This window comes from Carettochelys insculpta, chromosome 8, assembly GCF_033958435.1.
Source record: "Carettochelys insculpta isolate YL-2023 chromosome 8, ASM3395843v1, whole genome shotgun sequence".
Taxonomy (NCBI): Eukaryota; Metazoa; Chordata; order Testudines; family Carettochelyidae; genus Carettochelys; species Carettochelys insculpta.
In genome coordinates this window covers 65,131,584-65,155,037 of record NC_134144.1, presented here as the reverse complement: position 1 = coordinate 65,155,037, position 23,454 = coordinate 65,131,584, and the positions used below count along the sequence as shown (strand labels likewise).

At 39.8% G+C, this 23,454-nt stretch overlaps 1 protein-coding gene across 5 annotated transcripts in view; it reads right to left on the bottom strand.

Annotated features, from left to right (window-relative positions):
• MYLK (myosin light chain kinase) overlaps nucleotides 1-23,454 on the bottom strand; it is a 309,641-nt gene that overhangs the window by 19,136 nt on the left and 267,051 nt on the right. For 4 of the 5 annotated variants that reach the window (XM_075000996.1, XM_075000995.1, XM_075000998.1 and 1 more), the window contains 6 exons: nucleotides 21,424-21,726; nucleotides 16,848-16,880; nucleotides 16,656-16,749; nucleotides 14,636-14,839; nucleotides 7,961-8,178; nucleotides 1,875-1,998 (listed from right to left, as the gene is read on the bottom strand). In XM_075000996.1, the coding sequence (XP_074857097.1) occupies nucleotides 1,875-1,998; nucleotides 7,961-8,178; nucleotides 14,636-14,839; nucleotides 16,656-16,749; nucleotides 16,848-16,880; nucleotides 21,424-21,726 (976 nt within the window). Of the gene's footprint in view, nucleotides 1-1,874; nucleotides 1,999-7,960; nucleotides 8,179-9,440; nucleotides 10,056-14,635; nucleotides 14,840-16,655; nucleotides 16,750-16,847; nucleotides 16,881-21,423; nucleotides 21,727-23,454 lie in introns of those variants that run through there. The other variant, XM_075000997.1, reaches the window with a different exon arrangement.

Sequence of the window (23,454 nt, the reverse complement as noted above, 5' to 3'; positions counted from 1 at the left end):
TAACCCAGGGGTCAGCAAATCCCAGCATGGGTGCCAAGAGTGGCTTGCTAGGCAATTTTCATCTGCACTTGAGGCAGGAGCTCAGCCCCAACCCTCCTCCCCCATGCAGCTAGGAGCTTGCTCAAAGACATGCTGCTTGTGGATTAACAAAAGAACAAGTGCCCCAAAAAGGGCAGTTGTACTAACTACCACCTAAATAAACTGCAGAGCTTTACTGTTTATTAATGAAGCTATTGAAAGTAGGATTATTAGTGACTTTAAAAAAGCATCGCCACCACTGGGGCAGAATGCAGAGGACAAAAGGTCAAATTTTGGCACTCTGCCTCAAAAAGATTGCTGACTCCTGGGTTAACCAATAAGCATATCAGTAAGCATGAGGCTTACCAGCATGCTTACTGGCTAACTGGCCTTTTTTGCTGAATTCAGGCAGCAGCCAGCCACACCAGACCAGAGCAGCCCTGCCATGGCTGTGGTGGGGCCATGCAGCGGGCTGGGTGGTAGGCCCTATGTTTTAAAGGTTAACTGGTTAAGTGCTATCACAACGTATTTTCAGGCAACGCTGACACACCGTGCAGTCATATAGTGTGCACTTTGGCTTTATCAACACATGAATATTAAGATAAAGTTCTGCGCAAACCTTCTTCCACAAGCATGCCTGCTCCTAGGGTACATAGTTTAGGACTCTTCAGCCAACACTCTAGATCTGGAGCATTCCTACTAGAAAACCAGTCCTACCTCCCTTGTAATCAGATGGGTAATGGGCCACCTATCATAGTGAGTGGGCAGATCTGGAGGAACCCATCTAACCCTTTCCCTGTTACTAAAATGAAATGTTTCATGAACACAGAGCAACCCTGTTACAGAATCACAAGTAAATAGACTTATATTAGAGTGTGATACTGTGATCAGAAAGGCAGAAAGAAACAATTCCCCACTGAGTTATTGTATTTTTTCCCCATAACGTTAAACTTGAGCATGTCAAAGTTAGAGTCAAATAATTTCTGTTCTTTGCATGCAAGAAGCAAAACTCTGTTCACCTATATCCTCCCATAGAAATATCACGTGGAAGATTTTGTAAATGTATGTAATCAATCACTTACATATAAACACCACCTAAGCAGAACCTGCAATCAACCTAACATTTGCATTATTTTGATAAAAACTGTTTATAACAATTAATTAGTTTATCCAATGGTGGACATAAAATAATGCACTAAAATCTTTCCAAAACTGGGACAACATTATTGGGATTTGTTAGTTTATCTTAAAAACTTTCGACATAGTCAGGAATGGAAAAACTCAGAATGTAACTGGTCATTTTTATTGGTGTAAATTTGCTAAATACACATAATCCATCCATATTCCTTTTCTACCATAAATGTTTCAGTGCTCTGATTTTTAAGGTAAGTAACATCGCTGGTGGCAGCAACCCTTCAATAAGTTATGGTACACGTAAGGAAACAGATGTTGATTTCAAGATAGAAAAGTGTTCCTTTTAAATAGCAGGGAATGAAAAATATTTAAAGACAACACGAAAGGCACTTTTACAATGCCTTATTAAGTGACTACAGACTGCTGCTGGCTTATGTTAATTTATCATTCTTTCAGTAAGCTGTATTTTTCTGAAACCCCAGAAAGAAAAGTGCAGTTGTGGATGGCTAAACTCATGAAGGCTCCAGTCCTGAAATTTATAACAAGGGTTCTTCAGTGTCTCACTGAGGCCCACTTAGGTTAGTGTTCACTGATAATCTTACACTTCATGATTACAAAACGTAAGGAGTCAAACTCCTGAACAATACAACTCTGCAGTCACTAGGAATTGAGCATGCTCAGAAGCTCCCAGGATTTGGTCCAAGACTTGCAAGAGTACTCACAAGATGTAGCAGATAACTCCTATACTCCACATATCTGTGGCATATCCAATAGGTTCATAGTTTATAACTTCTGGAGCCACAAACTCAGGCGTCCCAAAGAGAACTTTCAGCGAACCTGCACTTTCTGAGAAGAAAGAGGAAAACATTAATGGTTGCATATTTTTGAAAGTACAGTTAACAGTTTGCACTGACATTTATGGGTTAGTTATTAAACTCCTTCAACAAAAATGTAATTAATTGACTGAGTTGCTACTAGCTTGACCAGCTTGTCTCTTCCTGGGCTCATGCGTGGACAACAAATACAGGCTGAACCTCTCAAATCCAGAACTCTCTTGCTCAGCAACATCTATAATTCACCATGATTTTAGTTAGCTGGATTACCACTTATCATAGATGTAGCCAAGTTTCCTGTAGTCCCATAAAGTTTGTTTACAGCCAGAAGTCCTGGCTCTCAGTGTCCTGTGCTGTTATTTAGCTGTAAATTTACTTCTAAATGTCTTGTAAGAGCCCAGGAAGCAGTGAAAGCATTGGTAATGTGCTAGGCATTATTGACCTCGTGGGTTCTGGCAAATTTTCTTGTCTGGCACCAGTTAGGTCCCGAGAGTACAAGATTAGAGGGATTCAACTTGAACTGTAAAATAAAGTGAAACAGTAATAAATGTGAACAAAAATGGTTTGCAACCAAAATCAATGCTTTGTCACTGGTATTTGTTTATATTTGAAAGATGCTCAGGTAGAGAATCAGAAAGAGACTGGGGAAAAAAAGTCATCACACGACAGAGTGTAGGTCACTTTATGCCCTCCTGGAAGGTATGTGGATACTGCAGTGATGAGGGTGGAATAAAAGTTCATACAGAATAGAAGCAAACATGCTATGTTGCCGGCAGAAACAACCACTATCAGTAATACACTTATGTCCAGTTTCAGATAACATTTCAGCTACTTCTACACATGGGAATGAGCCGTCTGAAAGATACTAATGGGGCGCAAATGTAAATTTCCTACACTTCATTAGCATATGGCCACGTGGTTCAGAGTCCTGAAGAAACTCTTCCAGACTCCAAAATACAGGTGTGGACACGTGGCCCGCAGGGTTCTTCTGGAAGGAAACCTTCCTTCTGGAAGATCCCCACAGGCCATGCGTCCGCACGTGTATTTTGGAGTTTGTAAGAGCTTCTTCAGGACTCTGAACCACATGGCCATATGCTAACGAGGCACAGGAAGTTTACATCTGTGCCTCATTAGCATCTTCTGGACCGCTCATTACCATGCCGCTTCCGGAAGAAGCAACACGTGTAAACATAGCCTTCTAGAAATAACAAGCAGTCCAGTAGCACCTTGCCCTCTATTTCTAGAGAAGGCTGTGAGACACCCTGAAAGCCATTTAAAATGGCCTTATCAGGAAACATGCAAGTGGGCATAAAGGACCAAAAGTCAGGCTATGTCTACGCTACAGTGATCTTTCAAAACAAGTCCCTCTTGAAGATCTCTTCCGAAAGAGCTTCTTTTGAAAGAGTGCAGCCACACAAAAACGAAGATCAAAAGAGCGATCTGCTCTTTCGAAAGACAGCATCCACACAGTCCCTACTCTTTTGAAAGAGCAGGCCAGGGATCGAAAAATCCATGAGGACTGATCTTTCAAAAAGAAAAAAGAAAAGAAAAGCCTGTGGAGCATCTACATACATTTTCTTTCTAAAGAAGGTGCTTTTCCTGAAACGGTGGTGGATTAGTGCTTTCAAAAGAAGCGCCTCGTTCATTCATTTTAATTTTGAAAGAAAACTTTTTGTATGTAGAAGCTTTGCTGGATATTTCACAAGAGCCCCTTCTTTCAAAAAAATATTTCAAAAGAATTTGCTAGTGTAGACGTGGCCTTAATGTTTACAGGCTATACTGGAGCAAATAGATTTTGTTTGGGAAACCAGCTCTTGCCCAGATTCCATGATAACCTGCACAATCAGTGCTTGGTTTAAATGAGGTCCACTGTCTTACAACAATTATTTATTAATCGTATGATAACATCTAGACTGAGGCCTCTATTGTACTAGGTACTGTCCAAATACAAAAGGGAAACTGTCTCTGCCTGAAGAGAGTACAATCTCAATAGAAAGACAAGGGATTGGAGAAGAAACAGTTGTAATAGACTCCAGTGCAAACCGTGAATACATCATGTCACACCCTTTCAACAACTAAAAAATTATCATCAGGTTAATCATTTAATTGACTATAACTGGATTTACTTGACCACCAAAACAGAAAATTCCTACAGAATGTATTTGTTTCCCAGAACCATCTCAGAGACACAATTTACCATCATTCCTGAATGATCATCAGTTCACTTTGTTAAGAAATTATAAGTAATTTGCCCTTCCACAATTCCTTCAATACAAAGATCTCAAAGCACTTTACAAATTTTAATTATGCAACCTCTCAAGACCCTATTGAAGTATTAGTATTCCCAATTTATAGATCAAGAATCCAAAACTCAGAGAGATTAAGTAATCTGCCCAAGGATCACAAAGTAAACCTGCGACAATCAGTTTTGTGCCATAACCACTCACCTTCTCCCTTCCTCCTGCAAGTATGCACTGGGCACTATCGAAGTGAATTCACTCATATTCCCCTCATTTTGTTACTTTACACACTACAAAATCCTTTCTTCCTCTCTCATATATGATGATAGCAGATTAATTCAGCAAACCTTTATTTTCCTGTATTCATATTTCATTCAACAGAGACCTCCAGGGCCATCCAGTGCAAAGGATTTCAGTTTCTAGTAACTGAACAGTGATATTTTTTTCCCTTTTTTTTGGGGAACCTCAGCGCTGTTTCCAGAATCTTGAACAATTCTGCCCAAACAAGTTTCTTCCATACTTGAGCTAATGCTCATAAATCCCTGCACATGCAAAAAATCGGAGCATGAAAAATTGTGTCCACAGATTTGAAAGTGGATTTTGAAAACATACCCTTTACAGTTAAAACATATCAGATGACAGTTACCACTTTTGAGTTGGCTATACACAAAAACAGACATACCCTTCTCAATAAAAATCTCAAAACTTTTCTGTGCTGTTTACAAGCTTGGTACGTAGGCAAAACCCTGGCTTTGGTTACCATTTAAGTGAGATCTAGTGTTGACAAGTTAGTTGGAAACTGGCCTTTTTCTGTGCTATGCATAACAAATTGATTTTCAAAAAACAATGTCTTAACAGCACACACACACACACAAATCCTATGAACCCACAAAGTTTATCTTAAATAATTTTTTACATGAGCATCTAAGGACACCAAAAAAGGCCAGGAAAATATACCACTATGTCTTTGGTATTTTCTGACAAAATGAGAGAACTAGTGACCTAAAGAAACAGAATAGAGAAGGATCACTGGTCTTAAGTAATTTCAGTTACATCAAAGTGCTTAAAGTTAAGATCCATTTGATTTTATTGGTTACAAAACAATTAAAAAGAAAGCTCTAATATTATATTGCAAATTGACGCAGTCTCACTTAGTTAGCACTTCCATTCTCTTTACCAGGCCTTTGGATTGAGTAAAGATGGCAAAATTAGACTGAGAGATTCCAGTTTCAGCAAGAGTCCTAACCCCTATTTGATTGTCAGTTCCAGCACAATCAAAAATTGTTACATTAGAATGCCTATAATCTGTAAAGTAGGCAATTGTAAAGAAGACAGAACTAAACAAAATTCACATAAAAATAACTTGAAAGGGTTAGAGCTGTTGCTAATAAAAGTTGTTTTCTTCTTACAGGAAGAAATCTGAGCTGAATATTGGGAAAGTCTTCCTGATCAGTAAAGTACTATTTTCCTTCCTGTGGACTGTTCAGTATAGTATTCTCTCTTTGTGGAAAACGCTACACATGCCACAGCTTGAAACTGAACGATTTACACAGAATTGCTCACAATTCAGCAAAGGATTAACATCAGAAGTGAGTCTGATTCACAGATGAGAAAAGAGGCAAATGCTCATAATGTCTCTTTGCAAGCAAAAGCAATGAACAAATTAAGCAACATCTTTCAAAGGAAGATAAAAGCTGGTGTTCATGACAACCATCTTTCTGCAATGGAGAAAAATGTGGCATAATTGCATATGTGGTATATGTGACATGATTGCACCAACTCACATTTTTGCATCACCCAGTACAAAAGATATGGTGCATGCAATATGCTTCCCAAAAATGGAAAAACTATTAACATGAACAGCACATTGTAAAGAGGGAATCCAGTCTCTCTTTTGCTAATCTTAGGTTAAACTAATCGTGATCTCATGGTGAGTTGCTATTTGGGAAACTTAATATAAAAATACCATTGTGGGATTCCAAGTTTATTGTGTCTCAGTGATGAAATCTGCAGACTTTACAAGTAAAGTAAAAGCCTGGTTATCAAGCACTTGGATAACTGGCACATTTGGTGTCCTGGCTGGGGCTGGCTGCCATGGTGCTGGTGTCCCAGTCAGGGCTGGCTGCTGAGGGGCTGACTAACGTGAGGCTAGTGTCCCATTGCCTGGCTGGGGGTGGGGTGGGGGCAGAGTGGGATGGGCTTCCAACCCCAGCTCTAATAACCCATCCTGTAAATGGGTTTCTTACTTACTAGTTGGAGCCTGACGGTCAAGTTGGAGTCTTTCACACATCACTAATAAAGACTTGACTACTGGAACTTAATTGACATTTCTGGAGATGACTCTTGAACCAGAACAAAACCCAGTACTTTAGAGCAACAAAGTTCTAACAGGAGAATAAAGACTGGTCAATTTTTATTTCAGTGAATAAAATAAGCAGATTGGTAACTTGTTATCCAACAACTTTCACACAGACTCTTTCCAGAGCATAGCCACATCTTAAATTTGGTGGGCAGACTTGTTCATTCCCAATTATGAGCGGTAATTCACCTAAATTGCCTATGAAGAAGTCAGTTGGATTAGGTATGTAAATAACTGCTCCCCAACATGAATAGCAAGTTCACAATCAGCCCATATCTACTTTAATTCTTGGAATTATTTTTGTTCCACTGCTAAGTGCAAAATAAAACAAACTCACTGTAGAAAAGAGTATTTGGATGTTCAATTAGTAGAGCTATTTGCTATGTAGCTTCTCAACATATATGAGGCTCACTAATGGCATTAGCAATGAGGCCACTGAAGAGCATCATTGCAAGTAGAGACTCAAGTGATTCCACCTTGCAGTGACACTATATATGGGAACTTCCCATCCAAAATAAATGTTCTAAATAGTTCAAAAAAGGGGATAGTGATAGAACTACCTCTTCCATAGTTTAGCATGTACAATACTACACAACAGATTAGGACAACCATAAGGAACTAGTGTTTCAAAATTATTTTGATAAATATAGTTACTTATCTCTGCCACTGTTCTGACTGTTGTGTATGTCACTTTCTGATCTATAGCTATGTCTACACTAGAGAGTTTTGCCGACAAAACCCTGGTTTTGTTGACAAAACTCCTGGATCGTCCACACTAAAAATTCATTCTATTGACATACGGTCAACAGAACTTGGCACTTTTGTCAACAGCCTTTGCTTCTTTCCCATGAGGCAGGAGAATCTGTCAACAACAATGCCATATGGATGCTCTGGGAGGGCCTTCTGTTGACAGACAGGGCTTCTGGGTCACCGAGCAGCCCTGTCTGCTGTGCTTCCATTTGGCCGTTCAGTCAAGAGAGCAGCTGGGCAGTCCGGCCCACTCTCTGTTGACAGAGCAGCTGGACAGAACAATCTGCTTTTGTGTGTGGCTGTGATCTGCTGAGAGAAATTTTGTTGGAAGACATCTTGTGACAGTAACTTCTGTCTACAGATCGCTGCAGTGTAGACGTAGCTTATGAGAGCACTGCCATATATACAAATTGACTGCCATTTTGTATTCATATCAGTGAAGACTGTCTCAGAGAACTGATACACACTATGTGTTCTCTTATGGACGTCTTATTTTTGTTCTTTCTTGGTTTTGATATGCTACTCTAAAATAAGAAGATTTAAATTGAAAGTATACATTAAATATAAGGCTGTTCTGCTGCACATAATTTGTCACTTGAACATAATGAAGTTAAAAGTTTTATTACCTAATCTTCTTGCAAGTCCAAAGTCAATGAGTTTGATTCTTGCACCAGTCTTGTTGACACACATAATGTTTTCTGGTTTCAAGTCCAAATGAACAATGCCCTGCTTATGGATGTACTGAACTCCTTCTGTTATCTGTCTCATGTATTTAATACATTCTCTCTCTGTCAGTTCAAAGTCCTCATCGATGATTCGTTCAAAGAGTTCTCCCCCAGAAACACTGGAACAAAAAAAAGAGGGGGGGAGGGGGGGAGAAATTATTGGATTTTTATTCAGAAATATATTTATTTATTGGTAAACTAGAAACTTCTATTATACAAACTGAGAGCATTTAAACTGCTAGGAGGTCCTGAAGGGCTTAAAAGGTATTTCAGGGCACAGCTTTTGTGCTGTAATGGAGATTTCCATAGAAAAAGTTCACTCTTTAGTTGGCATTGTGCATGATGTAGTTCAGTGGAGTTCAACCTCTTCCATATCAAGACCCCATTATCATTACCAGTCCCAGCCAGTGTAGATTGGATCTAGCCAGGAGCCAACACGCATTTAGCTACAAGAGAAGAGCAAGGTGGTTGTGATGCTCTGACACAACAGTGGACAACCTGCAGCCCACTGGGGTTCTATGTCTGGTCCACCTGACATTTTGTTTACTGTTGCCCATATGCAGGATTGCCAGATTCTACTGGTTTTTATCCATGCAGTCTTTTTTTTTTTTTAACTAATATTACTGAAGTGACATGCACAAAGTGCAATGTCACCTGAAGTGAGATGCATGATGATTGCACATGACACTGACTGCGAGAGCTGAGCACTCCTAAATCCAATCAGAACACTGCTACCTTTCAATTGGCACACCCAGCAGTTTGTAGGTACACAAGCACAGTTAGAAAAATTACCTGTCCCAGGAGACTGTCTTTTTTATAAAAATCTTGAGACCCATTGAGATGGAGAAGGCCCACACACTCACTAGTCTTGGTTGCCCATCCCTGCTCTGATGCCTGCTTGTGGTGCTCCCCACCCATGGGGACGTTAACCCCAGACCCTGAACAAATGTATATGGAAACTGATCCATTGACTTGAATGGAAGCAGGATCAGATTTGGACTGTGCATTATTTTTTATGATTACATTATTTTCCTTCCTAATAATACAGTCTAGATAAGTAAATTCAAAATTGAAAGGAAAACAAACACATGGTGGGAGAGGAAACTGGATCTTAAAATAAGACAAGATGAAATGTTTCTGGCTGAAACTGGGGAAGAGAATGAGAGAAGGTGAAAAATGATTTGAGAAGGAAGACTATAGTCGTAACAACACAAAATATTACTTGACAGTCAATTACTCAGCTTCTTTTTCAACTAATGTGCAAAGATGGGTCATACTTTGTATTTATGCTGTGGGTGACACAGGAACAAGAGAATAAATGGTGAAAAGTGACCTTGCGTTCATAAATCTATTCTAAATGAAAGAGGGCAAACTTTAGATATGGTTTTATATTTGGCAATATTTATTCACATTAGCAAACATAACTGCACATTTCAGTTACAGAATAAAAATATAATTTAAAAGCAGCTTTTCAGGTTTTATAAATTGCTAGATACAATTCCATGTCGCTTATATATTAAATTAAAACAGAAACATCTGGGGTTCTGGACTCCTTTTGTTGCTTTAACTAGAAGGTTTCAGAAACTCTATAATTACAGTAGCTACTGCAGTTTCCTACTAAAAAGTACTGGAGAACTAAACATGGAAACAATAATGACAACGTATACTTCAGAAACTCAAATATCCTAAATACTCAAACTTATATAATTACACGAATTAGTGTGTAAGGCTAAGACAATGGCTAGAGTTCTCAAATAAAAAACATCTGAAATTCAAGTTCCTTGCTTCTAGTATTCTATGAATTCAGTATTTTAGCAATCAGTGTAGAGATGTTTATGAAAGCATCTGTTCTCTGAAAGTATGTGCTTTGACCACTGTGCTGTTCCAAAATAAATATCATCGTTGCACTTTATAAGAAATGCAGAGGAGAAAGCAGGCAGCTTCTTGTCCAAGACAACTGTGTTATTGGAGTTAAAAGAGGAGTCCACCAAAGGATCTGACAAATTAAAAAGAAAGGAGAAAAGAAAGGACAAAGACCTTCATGTGAAATATACACCAATGGCTGCTTAAGATATACCCAATGACTAATCTGAACAATGCTGTTTGTCTTGGCTCTGCATTTGGAAGCCTATGCAGGATATCTCTAGTATATCCTTTTAGCCACGTTACATGTTGATCTGCGTGCATGCTGTTCTCTCTCTCTTCATTCCTTTGGCTATTCTGGTAATGTCAGTAAGATAAATTGTCCTTAGATTCTTGGTGTTTCATTTATTTCCTGCAGTTTACATTATATTAGAAGAGTAAAGTTGCTCACAAGTAGCTTCTTATTCTGGATTATTATTATTACTTTTTTTAAGTTCTTTGAGATGGTGGATCAGGTGTAACTAAGGTCCCATGCACTGGCAGAAGCGGTATATTTTTTCTTCATGCAGTTAGAACAAATGTTATCATTATATAAGGTCTGATCAACTCATTCGGAGTCTTCCCTTTGATTTTAGTGGGCTTTAGCAAAGCATATTCTTCTGGATGCATCTCACAGCAATTGCAGTCTTTAGACACTTGTTACTTTAAAATTGTGCCCAAAGAGACACTGTAGTCACTTAAAGAACCTATTGTGGACTTTCCTTTTGTGATATTTTATTTTCACCAATTTTTTCATACACCCAAGTTCAGATCAAATGTGCTGACTTGCTAATTTGTGACAATTTGTTCATACCAAACGAATGGGGATTCATTTGTACTTTAACAATCTCAGGTTTATTACTGTCTGTGCAAACATATATTCACTTTATAGGACAAGTGAAAAAATCTGAAAGCACGGAGTCCTAAACTTTCAAAGCAATACACATGGCACTAGAATAGCTACAGAGATAGAACTATTTTTGTATTTGGAAATCAACGTTCTTTTTTTTTTTTTAACAGGACAGATTTATGACAACCAATCAAAAGAAAGTGATAGGTGTATCTTAGCTAAAGCAAAGCTTGTGATAACTATGGAGCTTTAGAACACCCCGATTATTTGCCTGCAGTATACACTAGGGAGAGAGAGAAAGGAATTATTCAGTGTGGTATGAAGGGAAATAATTAGATGCTGTAGGATGAAAAAAGAAAAAAATTAGGCTGAATATCAGGAAAAAACAGCCCTTCTGGCAGTGAGGTCTATACGATAATGGCTGTGTCTTCTAGTGGAAATCTTTGACAACATAGCAAACAGGAGGGTAAAAAAATTAGAAATTATACTATTGGGAACAGTCCTGCGCTGGAATTTTGGGGGATGGATTAAGTAACCTAATATATAAGATCTCTACAAACATACACATACAGTAAACACTTTCAGTCTGGCTGGTTTCAAGTGACTAGATTCTAACTGTATGACACCTGGGTTGCATTGGTACTATTATTTTTAAATTCAGCGTAAATGGCTTTCAGTCTTCAATTATTCAGACAGAAACAAATTCTTTTCTTGGCTGTGGGGAATGGCACACATACATTGCGAAAGCAGAATTTGGCCCCAGACATACAAACACAGGATCCCATTTTTTAAAAGAGCTAATCTCACAGGATGGCTGTCCCCTTGAAATGAAGCAAGTCCAGCATCTCTGTGCTAGAACAGGTGCTCACAATTTGGCCAGTTATAAGGGCAGGGCAATCCCTGGAGCGATATCTAGGGCAGCTTTCCGTAAGCAAGAGGGATCAGGAGGAGCAGGGAGTCCTCTGGGAGAGGAAGCAATAGGAACTTGCTGGAGGAGAAGGGCCTCCAAGGAGGAAGCTCTTGGAGCAGGTATTCAGGGTATGTCTAGACTATGGGGAAGATTGATTTTACACGCCTGGTAGAGATGCACAAAAATCAAACTGTCTGGGGTTGACAGTTGATCCCTGTACTCCTAAATATCACAAGTAGTAAGTGAAGTCAACGAGAAGGCAGACAGGTACATTGATTGCAAATAAGTCTATTCTAGCTACACAATTGTGATAGCTAGAATTGCCTATCTATGATAGACTTATCTGCTTGGTATAGAACATGTCTCAGTTAAAAGGGGTAAGATGGACAATTCCCTGGGAGTGGTACCCAAGGTAGATAGGAAAAATCATTTCTTAGCCTATGACCAGAAAATAAAATTGCCTGGAAAAAGACACTGGGTCTAGCAATGGATCCTCTGTGTGCTTATCAGTATTTCCCACCAAGCCACTGCATGAAGTTTCCAAAAGTGCTCAATGTTTAGCAGCTCCTTTAGAGAAAAATGAGAATAGGTCAGTGCTGGGCACTAATGAAAATCTGGCCCCTTCACTGGAGTGGACCAATTGGAGAGAAGACCTTTCAAAAATCTAGCTACATTTTTACATCCGGATGAGAAAAAGGGCAACTGCTGTTGAGCTTTTCTGAAACCATCTCATAACCACGCTAGTGTGCAAAAATAAACTAGATTAAAACCTAAAATCATGCTTAAACACAGACTAAATTAACTAAGCTCCGTGGTATTTAAATGCATCTTATCTTTCAAAATAGCTAGTGGGTTGATGGTGGAGGAAATTAATGGTGTATAGAAAGAAACAGTCTATCCAAAACTTTTTATGCTCTTCCTTCTGTTTTCCATTTGGCCTGCCAGCTCCCAATTCCATACTAAAGTAGGTCTTTTCCCTTCCCAAACATCACTAAAATGCTCAAATTTTAAATTCCAAACTAAAAGAACCAGGTTATAAGCACCAACATTGCATAACAAGGATTCCATCTCTGAAATAAGCTTGTGCAACTGTGGCTTTCACGCAGCCTGAATATGCACCAACTAAGATAAATAGAGCTACATTCTTTTTGCTTAATGCAAATCTGCATTTTGCTAAGATGATCAAGCCAGAAATAAAACTCCCTTCCTTTCCATTTTTATGCACCACAACAGAAGCAGCTGTGCTGGGACCAGCTATTACTGATCTGCTTAGGCAAAACAGCTACAGAGATCAAGAATTGATTTTCTTCCTTGCCGCTGCAAGAAAGGTTTCACATTAAATAGGTGCACTGATAAATTATGCAATTGTCAATTTTGTCATGCATGTTGCTTGTCTGCTCCTTTCAGTGATGGCATGGGCTGGGTGCTTAAAGTGAATAGTGTATATAGGCCCAGTGAGGGTAGATAGATGGAACATCATTGCATTACTGAACAACTCACAACTAAGAAACTGCACAGATGGTCTTTGAATGAGGTTCTGATTAGCTGTGTGTGCCATGAAGGATGGTAGCTTTGATGCAGGGACCTGAGTGGTAGGGTAGAAATTAGAACAACAGAAGATGGCTATGATCAGTCCCTTCTTGAACTGCAAAGTCTTGGCCAGGAGCAGCATTCTCTCTCATGTTTTCCATCCATTGGTGCAGTAAAGTTTGTTATGTGCACAAAGGCATGTTCAGATGTGCACCACCATAGAAACACAGGCTGCTGGCCATGGGCACTCTCGTAATCAATTGGGCGGCACCTGAATCTCTTCTGGGTGGCTGCCTAAATACACAGCTTAGAGGGAATATTGGCCATGAATTAGGAAGACCCTGTGCGGTGACCCTAGAGGCAGTTCAGGCTATACTGAGGCATTCTGGGTGGTAGACAGCCAGGGACAAGCATATGGTCCTGTCTGCATTCATTACCCTCATTTTAGAATTCCCTTTATGCGTATCATGCAGCTAGCTGTAAAGTATTACATAACCAAGTTGTGTATCTTCTTTGCTAAGGAGTCCATTACATGTTGGTCCCCTGGTCTCTCTTCAGGGTGCAGAGAGAGGATCCTGCCTTCAGTGAAAAGCAAATATTCTTTCTAACAAGGGTTCAGCACTGCATCTGCTTTGTTTGCCCCTCTAACACACATGGCTATAAAAGTGCTGAGTAGAACTTTTCATAAAAGGTCAACTATTCTGTTAGGTTGTGGCTTTGGTGTTTGTGTTCTGAATCACATCTGTCATGTCCGTAACTTACTGAGGCGTTCATTCATTCTGCATGGTCATTCATTCATCTATGAAAAATGACTCACTAGTAGTTACACTGAGAATTGGTAATATTTTCTGTAATGAATGCTTAGAAATTGCCAAGCCAATAAATAGCAATAATCCTGTCCCCAAACCTTTTCTCATTGGTAGAGCCAATCTGGAACTGAAGGTTCTGATATATTTGGCTAGCTGATTCCCTCTAATCATTAGTTTTGACTTTACATTCCTCTAAGATTCTACATTCTATCTGGAAGCAGAAAGAAAAACACCAGAAATGTGTGATTCCATGGGTATTACCAACTGAACCAGATACAGGCTGCAACAGCAACCTCATGCATTTATAAGGTCAGCCATATTTCCACTGAAATCAATAGAGATATGTGAGGAATAATTTGGCCATAGACGTGTAAACATCTTCCATAAACACTTGGACAAACTTTGGGATGATTTATGACCAAAAAAATTTGGTCTTCTTGAGAGTCATTCATCACTGGATCATATTTTACACAAAAACAGCAATTTATTTTCAATTATACATCAGGGTGTCAGGAGACCTGCACATGTTGGGCACCAGTAAACTAAAGGGATATACATAGAAGGGATATACTCACATTTCCAAGACCATGACAATGTTGGCTTTTTCTTCAAAGGCATCTACGCACTGGACAAGTTTTGGATGATGTAGACAGTTCATAATGCCGATTTCCTGCCTTATATTTTCTTTATCTTTAGCTGAATATGCTTTGAAAAATTTTCCTGCCCAAACTTTTCCAGTTTTCTTCTCAACAAGTTTAAAGACTTGTCCAAACTTCCCCCTGAAAATATATAGCTATTTCCATGAAACGGTTTTATTATTTTATGGCCTACTAACACAAAAAACAAAACTTAACTAAAATCTTTTTTAGAATGGTTAACTCAAATCTGGCACTGAAAACACATTATCACACACTCAAGTGATATTCTGTACTGAACTAGGCATAGTTATTTGCAAGACACCCTGATGAATATTGCATTCAAAGAGCAAGATATTCACCATAGTGTATCTGGTGGTGACTTGGTTGCAGTCACTGATGATGTGTTGATCTGAAAGAGCTGAGAGTCTGCCTGGAAAGCTCAGTTATGACCTGAGTTAGGCTAGTGTATATCACCACCAGACATAATAAAAATAAGCTCCTACGTTTGTACACACTGATACTACAAGCTAAGCACTGGTATACACCGTCAACGCATCTAAGACCCTATGGCAGCCCAAAGCTCCCTAATTCGAGGGTCTCATCACCCTCTGGTGCATATTACTCCCATTAACATCCATGGGAGTTACACATATGTATATAGAAAGAATGGGCTTCTAGGGTGCTGATTTTTAAATGTTTGGAGCTGAGCCTCTCTCCTCCTTCCTCGAGTTATAGTTTTTGAGCTCCAACTAACCCAGACAAAAATAAACACATGCAAAATATGCCTGATGGCTTATTCATAAACCTAACAGAGGATTCAACACAACTTTAGTTACCTACATCTGTCAGTTTCAAAAGCACAGTTACCAATGGCACAGCCAAGGCTTCTACCATGCAGGCTGGCCGCACTACTAGGATACGGCCAATATCTGCCCCTCTGTCCCTCCCCACATTAGGTTTCTAGGGTGTGAGAAGGCCCAGCCCGTGTTCTCAGCGGGGTGGTGCCAGTGCTGGGCACAGAGGCTCCTAGGAGCAGAAATTACCAAGGCCATAGCAGATATTGATGCTCATACACAGGCTGAGATGAGTCAGCAGATACAGGTGATGCTCTCTCCCTCCCGCAAGTGCAGGTTTTCTCAGGTCCTGTTGCGTGGGAGTAGCAAAAGCTACCTGGCATCGCTGCTTGTCCCCTCCCCCAAATGCTCTTCCATGTCTTGCACAGAGGCACGTCTCACAGTTTGAAAACCTCTGTTCTAGGGGCTCCAATATTATTTCTTCAGGACACAATGGCTAGTGTGAGCTTACCCACAACTCCACCTTAGCCATAACCCTTAGAAGTGAAAAACACAAGAGACAACTAGTTTTGTTACAGAGAATAACACAGAGAGGCAGACTCCTATGATTTTGATTGCCAGCAGCAAAACAAGTGTGTCCTGGCATACTATGTGCATACCCACAAGCCTGTGTACTGAGATGTACAATCATCTTAATCATTGACCTTCAACAAGCAATATTATTGATGCTTTTGCTCTTGGGATTATGATTATTGTCAACAAAGAATCCACCCTGTACCAGGGAGGAGGATTAATCTCATTAGCTCTAAAGGATATAATGGAGCTGTAAGTGCACAATGAGCTTCTGCCTGACAGACAGATTTCAGAGCAGAGAATAAAAAATAATTCACCTAGCATTTGTGGTCTTCATTCTCTGCCCCAGAGGCACATGGGATACTTATTCTAAATTATCAATCAATGGGAACAAAGAGCCTTAATGGACAGAAGAACAGGCCCCTTTAGAATCTATATTTTTCTGCAACTGCACAAAAGCAGCCCAGCTAGAATGCTAAGAAGGAAAAATCTATAGTGCACACATTTGAGAAGGCATCCTCTGAGCTCCTCATAGCCTTGGAAATATGGCATTCCAAGGGCTGAAACACGAAAACTAATGTTCTACTTACGATCCCAATCTTTCTTCAATATTGTAGAACTCCATAACTTTCTGTTCTGTATTTATAGTTACTGTGCGATAGTCGACCTCTGTTTCTTTCTCTTCTATAAATGAGGATTAAGAACTGTGATTAAAGAAATCATATTCCACGTACTAAAGACGTAGCAATTCATTTGCCCTGATGAAATTATGAACTTCTTACCATCATCGGATAGCTCAGCTTCATCTTTAGGTTCTGTTTTAAAAAAAAAAAAAGAGGCAGGAGAGAAAGAGAAAAGAAAGAAAAACCAGAAATCATCAACTGCTGACTGAATAGGATATGTATGCTCACAAAAGGCAATCTTAATCCTCAAATGAAAGCCTTTTGGGTAAACACTTGATCTGATGGTTAGGTACCAAAAGGCAGACAGTTAACAGGGTTTGCTTTCTAAACTACTAAATTAAAACCTGGTAGCAGAAGCCAGGCACTTCTGTTGTCATAAGTTTAGAATATCCTCTGAAGAGGAAGCAGCTGGTTTATATGTCTATTTGACACACAAAATGCAAGGAATCAGATCACTAGATCTTTATTAGGCTAACTTCAGAATGCTTCAAAGGACAGGGAAAATAAAACAATAAAAATTGTTATGCCTCTGAAGCCCCTAAATATACAATGCCAGTGTATAAGACAAATGTGTTCCTGACTCTTGCATCCACACCTGAAAGTGTAAAAAACAAAAAGCAAAGCAAAAACCTCTGAGAAAGGATGGTCTTTGAAACTCTCCTGCCAATTTCTGCAAACCTAGAACTTTGGATAGTTCAGATAGGCATCTGCATTTTTGCTCCTTGTCTGAAATCACCTGCCTACTCATTTCGGGGCATTTTTTAACAGAACACAAAGTCCCCACAGATCCAGTCATGCAAGCAGACAAAGTCAGCTGAAGATGCTCACAAAGGGGAAATGTTCAGTGGTGAGAACTGAGCATAACTGTCCCTGTTTCATTCTCTGTTTTGCAGTGATGGTGATCAAGGGAGAGGGGGTAGAGCCACAAAGCCGAGGTGCTTCAGCAATCTGTGGCAGCCAGAATGGCCTTTGAAAATGGAGGGGGCAGGATAGAATCAGCACAACTTAGAGCTGCTCTAAACCACTACTTGAAATTGCTCCTTAGGACCATACTGGTTCTCAGTGGCCTGAGGATCACAGAGTTGCAATGTTTTACAGTTACCACTGCAGCTCCTCACCCAAACAGCTGGATCTATCTGACTACGCCACTGAGTTTGTGAACTCCTAACTACGTGACTTAACCTCCTCATGACAATGGATTCACACTGTTTGTTATTTATACAGAGCCCGAAAACATTTTTGGTTGTTTACAATATAAAGCTAGACTCAGTGCTTAGTAATAACACAGTAGGGCTGGGCAAAGGAAAAAGAACAAGGTGTGCAGTAATAAGATTATACAGTTACTCATTTATGCTACATGCAGATTTTTATGTGACAACAGAGATGAATTTCACCCTATGATTCTATGACCCCCTCAACACTCAGTCGATGGTGACAGTCTGCAAACCGGAAGCTGGACAAGCTGATGGAGTTAGCCAATTAACAGGAACCCCATCACCTTCTCTCCCTGCTGTGTCAGTGATATTATGTACCTCCAGCAGAGCCAGACTGGTCTGCTGTCTGCCACTGTAGCAGGGGAGCAAAAAGGGAAGGCCGCTCCCTGCTCCCCCGTGTGGGAGCTGTGCTCAGATTTACTGGAAACCACACTTACATCGAGCAATTCACATTTTCCTCCCCTTTTAAGGGCTGCATGAAGGAGCAGATCCCATCCTCTTTGCCAATAGCTGTGCCTGCCAAATGTTCCATGACTGGATTCACTGTGTATGCAACATGCACATCATTGCATCAAAGACCTGAATTGGGAGCCTTGTGGTTAACAGGTGGAAGCTCTAAGTTAGTTAAAAGGTACATCTCTCCTAAGGCTTGAACACAGTAATGCCAAGCTAAACTCTTCCCCAGCTGCAAACTTCTGTTACCAGCAAGGCAGCAAAGCTGGTCTGCATGTTGTGTCTCTGTGAACTTATTACATTACTTTAACAATGATCCATCAGGATTGATGGTGAATATATAGTAACTTGCTCATTTCTGTCTCATAATAATAATAATAGTTTGCACTGCTAAAGCGCTTTCCATTGGAGGAGCTCCAAATGCTTCACCAACATCATGGGACCTCAACACCTTGATGAAGTATGCTTCTTTTCAGAGATGGGCATACTGAGGCTAACGCTGTGTCTTCACACCCCAAAAAGCTGTGTTTTTACAGTGAGAAAATTAACATGCATTAGCTATCTCACTGTAAAATCCTGGTGGAGACAAGCTCTGTGGTTTTTACTGGAATACAGCCAAGTGAGATTAATTGTAGGTAGATGTTATAGGTTTGACCACAACGTAGTTACAATGCAGTAAAAATTACAAGTCTCCTTTAGTATTTTGCGGTGAGTTAACTAATGTATGTTAGATAGTTCTTGTAAACCTCTGGCACACAAGTGTTTGTGCAATGCAGGCATAGTCTCAGTTAATTGGCCAAGAGTTTACACTGATGGTAATTTTTCTCTAGTGTTGAATACCCACCTTTTCCACTGAGCTCCACTGGAATTTTTGGGGAAAAATCATGCCATAAGTAACTTGCTCCAGACATTTCTAGAATCAAGAACAGAACCTTGGCAACCCGGTTTCCATGCTCTTGCTGAAATCACTAAACTACACTTTGTCCCTGACACATGGAATTCCCTTTCTATGGTGAGTTTCTATGCCCAACCTGCCTTATTGTTATCATTTGTTATTTGCATTGCAGTTCCTCCTAGGTGCTCAAGCCCCTTTGTGGTGGGGACTGTAAAAAAAAAACATAATAAAATATTCTCTCTTCCATTAAAAATATGTTGTTTCCACTTTTCACAATCAGAGATAGTTCTTGGAAGTGAAAAACAAATCAAAGGAACAGACTGACAGTCTCCAAACCTAAGAGTGTTCTTCCAGCAACCGAAGAGAGGAGGCATTCCAACACAGGGGATTTTTGTTATCAACAGACAGAACTCTCCAACTTTCTTCAAATTCATTGTCACTCTTAATGCTTTCTTCCCTTGGAGAGAAAATTGATCCTTGATTTGCAGCAGCTTTTCAGATTTTCTTTTAAATAGTGAGAGAAAGTAAATACACTAAAATAGCACCTGTTTAGCTGCTCAAGCAAGAGAACAAATTACTTCTGTATAGAATAGTAACAGAGAGGAGCCATGCTAGTCTATATACTATCAAAACAAAAAAGCAGTCAATTAGCGCTTTAAAGACTAACAAAATAATTTATTAGATGAGCTTTCATGGGAGAGACCCACTTCTTCAGACCATAGCCAGACCAGAACAGACTCAATATTTAAGGCATAGAGAACTAAAAACAGTAATCAAAGTTGACAAAACAGAAAAAATCTGAAGAAGTGGGTCTGTCCCATGAAAGCTCACCTCATAAGTTATTTTGTTAGTCTTTAAAGTGCTACTTGACTGCTTTTCTGTATAGGAATATTTGACAAAAAGCTGTAGAAAGTCCTCCCGTGCTGCTTCCCTATGCTGTTATTTTGTCCTGAGGTGTCACTAAAAAATAAAAATACGAACTCACTATAACTTTATTTGAACCAGGTAAGAACACCTGGCACTGCATATATAACGTATTACAAAACAGGAAGAAGGAGCTGGTAAACATAATCCACTCCAAAAGTCGAAGTAAAATATGGAAAAATATCTTGTTTCCCCCTTTATTTTCCATTCTTTGCCTTTTCAGTGTCCTTCACACCCCTAAATGAGGCCCTCCATATTCAAAACATGCATGTGCATAAAGACACAGGCATGCAATATAGATCTACTGGCTACACAGATGCAAATGTTCGGTTTTTTGTTTTTCTGGTTTTTGAACACATGGGCCTCGTTTGGTGTAAGTAGCAGGATGCTTAATCACTTCTCCTCTAAACTTCTCCACAGAGAAAGACTTAAGGATAAGGGTTGAACAGTGTTGGAAAATGGTAATTGGCTCAAAAATTCTTTACGAATCTGGGTACTAATATAAATTGTCCATTTAACATCACAGTGCAGGAGACCCAAGTCTTCCACCTGCAGCTCAGGCACCTCATGGACAACTGTAGTACACAATATTCCACGCTGACTCACTAACGTGCCTTGGATCTGAAGTCTCTGGGAATAAATGGATAGTTCAGCTTCCCTACCTTGAAATTCTCCACTGATGCTGCCAACAAATATGCCAGCTGGTGTCAATTGTGGTGCTGTTTTTGGTGGTGTATCCATTATAAAATGAACAGAGGCCACCAATTCATTTCCCATAATTCACTAACCAGCACACTCAAACTGGATTAAATCTGAGCCCATTAGAAATCTTGGGTGAAATGTTCTGTATCTCACTACAAACACCCTGAGCTACAGAAAGCCCATTAAATAAAGCTTACATAAACAAGTGCAGTTGGTACATAATTCATTGCATTCATAAAACAGACAGAAAAATATTGGCCCAGATTTTCCAAGTTAGGTAAACACAAAAACTGCTCTGTGTAGATGAGCAATGGAAACATGCAAATGGCTTGCATCGAACATTAGCGGTCATAAATTTCAGGCACTAGCACTCAGAAAGCATGAGCGGCAATGTGCAAATGTATATTGGCAATTGGCTGCACCTACCTCAGAATATCCCGGGCCATTATCTAATAGCACATAATTATGTTTCTCAGTAAGGACTAACCTTCTTGTTTCTCTCCTACTTTTACCAGTTCTGATTCATGACTGGGCTCGCTTATGCCATATACATTAGCAGCTCGCACCCGGAATTTGTACTCCCGGTCAGCCAGCAGGGACTTGACATTGTAAGAAGTGCTACGGCAAGTAGTGAGATCTGTCCACGTGTTATCCACCGAGTTCCAGATTTCCACAGTGTAGGACTGCACAGCGCTTCCGCCATCATAAGAAGAGCCGTACCAAGAGAGAGTCAGGGAAGAACTCTGTATGTCTGAGGCACAGGGCGTTCCAGCTGGGGGATCAGGTTTGTCTGCAAATGGGAACACATACATTGGATGAAACAAATTAATTCTGTCACCCAGTCCCTCACTACTCGCTATTTCCCTCAACTGATCCACTGAACCCATTCATCCTTAACTTGACCTTTTTGGTTTTGCAATTCTTACATCTTGTTAGATCTACACACTAGATAATTTTTTTTTTTTATTACAAGAACTGTTGCCAGGTCACACAATTTTATCGACCGTCTCCATGTTTTGTGCTTCCTTAAAGCTCCTGCTCCTGGAGTCACGCTACTAAAGAAGCAAGTTTATATGGCCACAGGGAAAAACCCTTGAAAATGTGTACACCTTAAAGGCTCAAAAACCAGAAGGCAAGTGAAAAGCATTATGATTTTATCTCAGAGTGGTGTTGTGAGGAGCTTTACAGATGGGGAACTGGGCACTGAGAGAATAATTAACCAAGGTCACACAAGAATTCTGTAGCAGAGGATAGAAGTGAACTGCAGTCTCAAGCCCAATTTTAGCATCCTAATCACATGACCGTGGGGGGGGGGGTTGGATTAAGATGGCCTCCTGAGCTGTCTTCAAACTCTCATCTTCCATGATCCCATCACCATCCTTCCTGCCTAGCGTTGTAGACTAAATTACTAAGACGCAACAAGGCCTGATTCAACATACAGTGAACTCAGTGGAGAGACTCTCATTCATTTAAATGATAGACACTCAAATCAGGCCTATGAAGAATATCTCCAACCAATTAAAAAAGAAAAAAAAATTGCAAGTTTCAACAGCAGAGGCTTTTTTTTTTTTTCCCCTGATGTCCAAATGTTAAATAGCCTCTACTGATATTTTTTAAACTTCTCTGAAAAAGTCTACCGTGGGTTGGGATATGATGTGTGAAAATGGCCTTATATATGGGGCTTTTCAAGTTTCAACCTTAAGTATGGAGTAACTGTTGCTCAGTTAGGGGCTCATTCCTGAGCTCTTAGTTTCATGAGTAAAGCCTGAATGTTGGCATTGGAGGATGGGATTAAAATTCAAAATGATCTGGACAAATTGGAGAAAGGGTCTGAAATGAAGAGGATGAAATTCAGTAAGTACAAATGCAAAGTACTCCACTTAACAACAACAACAATCAGCTGCATACACACAAATGACAGCCTAGAAAGGAGTACTGTGGAGAGAGACCTGGGGAAGGGGAGGGCCACCGTGGATCAAAAGTTAAATATTAGTGAATAATTTGCAACAGTTATAATTTATAATTTATTTAAGTTATAATTTGCAACACAGTTATACAAAAAGCGAACATCATTCTGGGAAATATTAGCAAGAATGATGTTGGCAAGACAGAAAAAAAAGTAATTCCTCCACTCTACTCTGGGCTCATTACGCCTCCACAGGAGAACTGCGTCCAGTTCTAGGGGCCACGTTTCAGGAAATATGTGGATGAATTGGAAAAAGCCTGCAGAAGAGTAACAAAGATGATTAAAGATGTGGAAAACATCACATTTGAGGGAAGATTTGAAAACTGGATTTTCATAGTCTGGAGAGAAGACAGAGGGGAGATGATGACAGTTTTCAAATACATAAACATTTTTATAAAGAGGAGGAAGAAAAATTGTTCTTGTTAACCTCTGAGGATAGGACAAGAAGCGATGGATTTAAATTGTAGCAAAGGCAAAGTAGGCTGTATATTAGGAACAACTCCCTCTCTATCAGGGAGGTTAACCATTGCTAAAGAGGTTGTGGAATCTCCA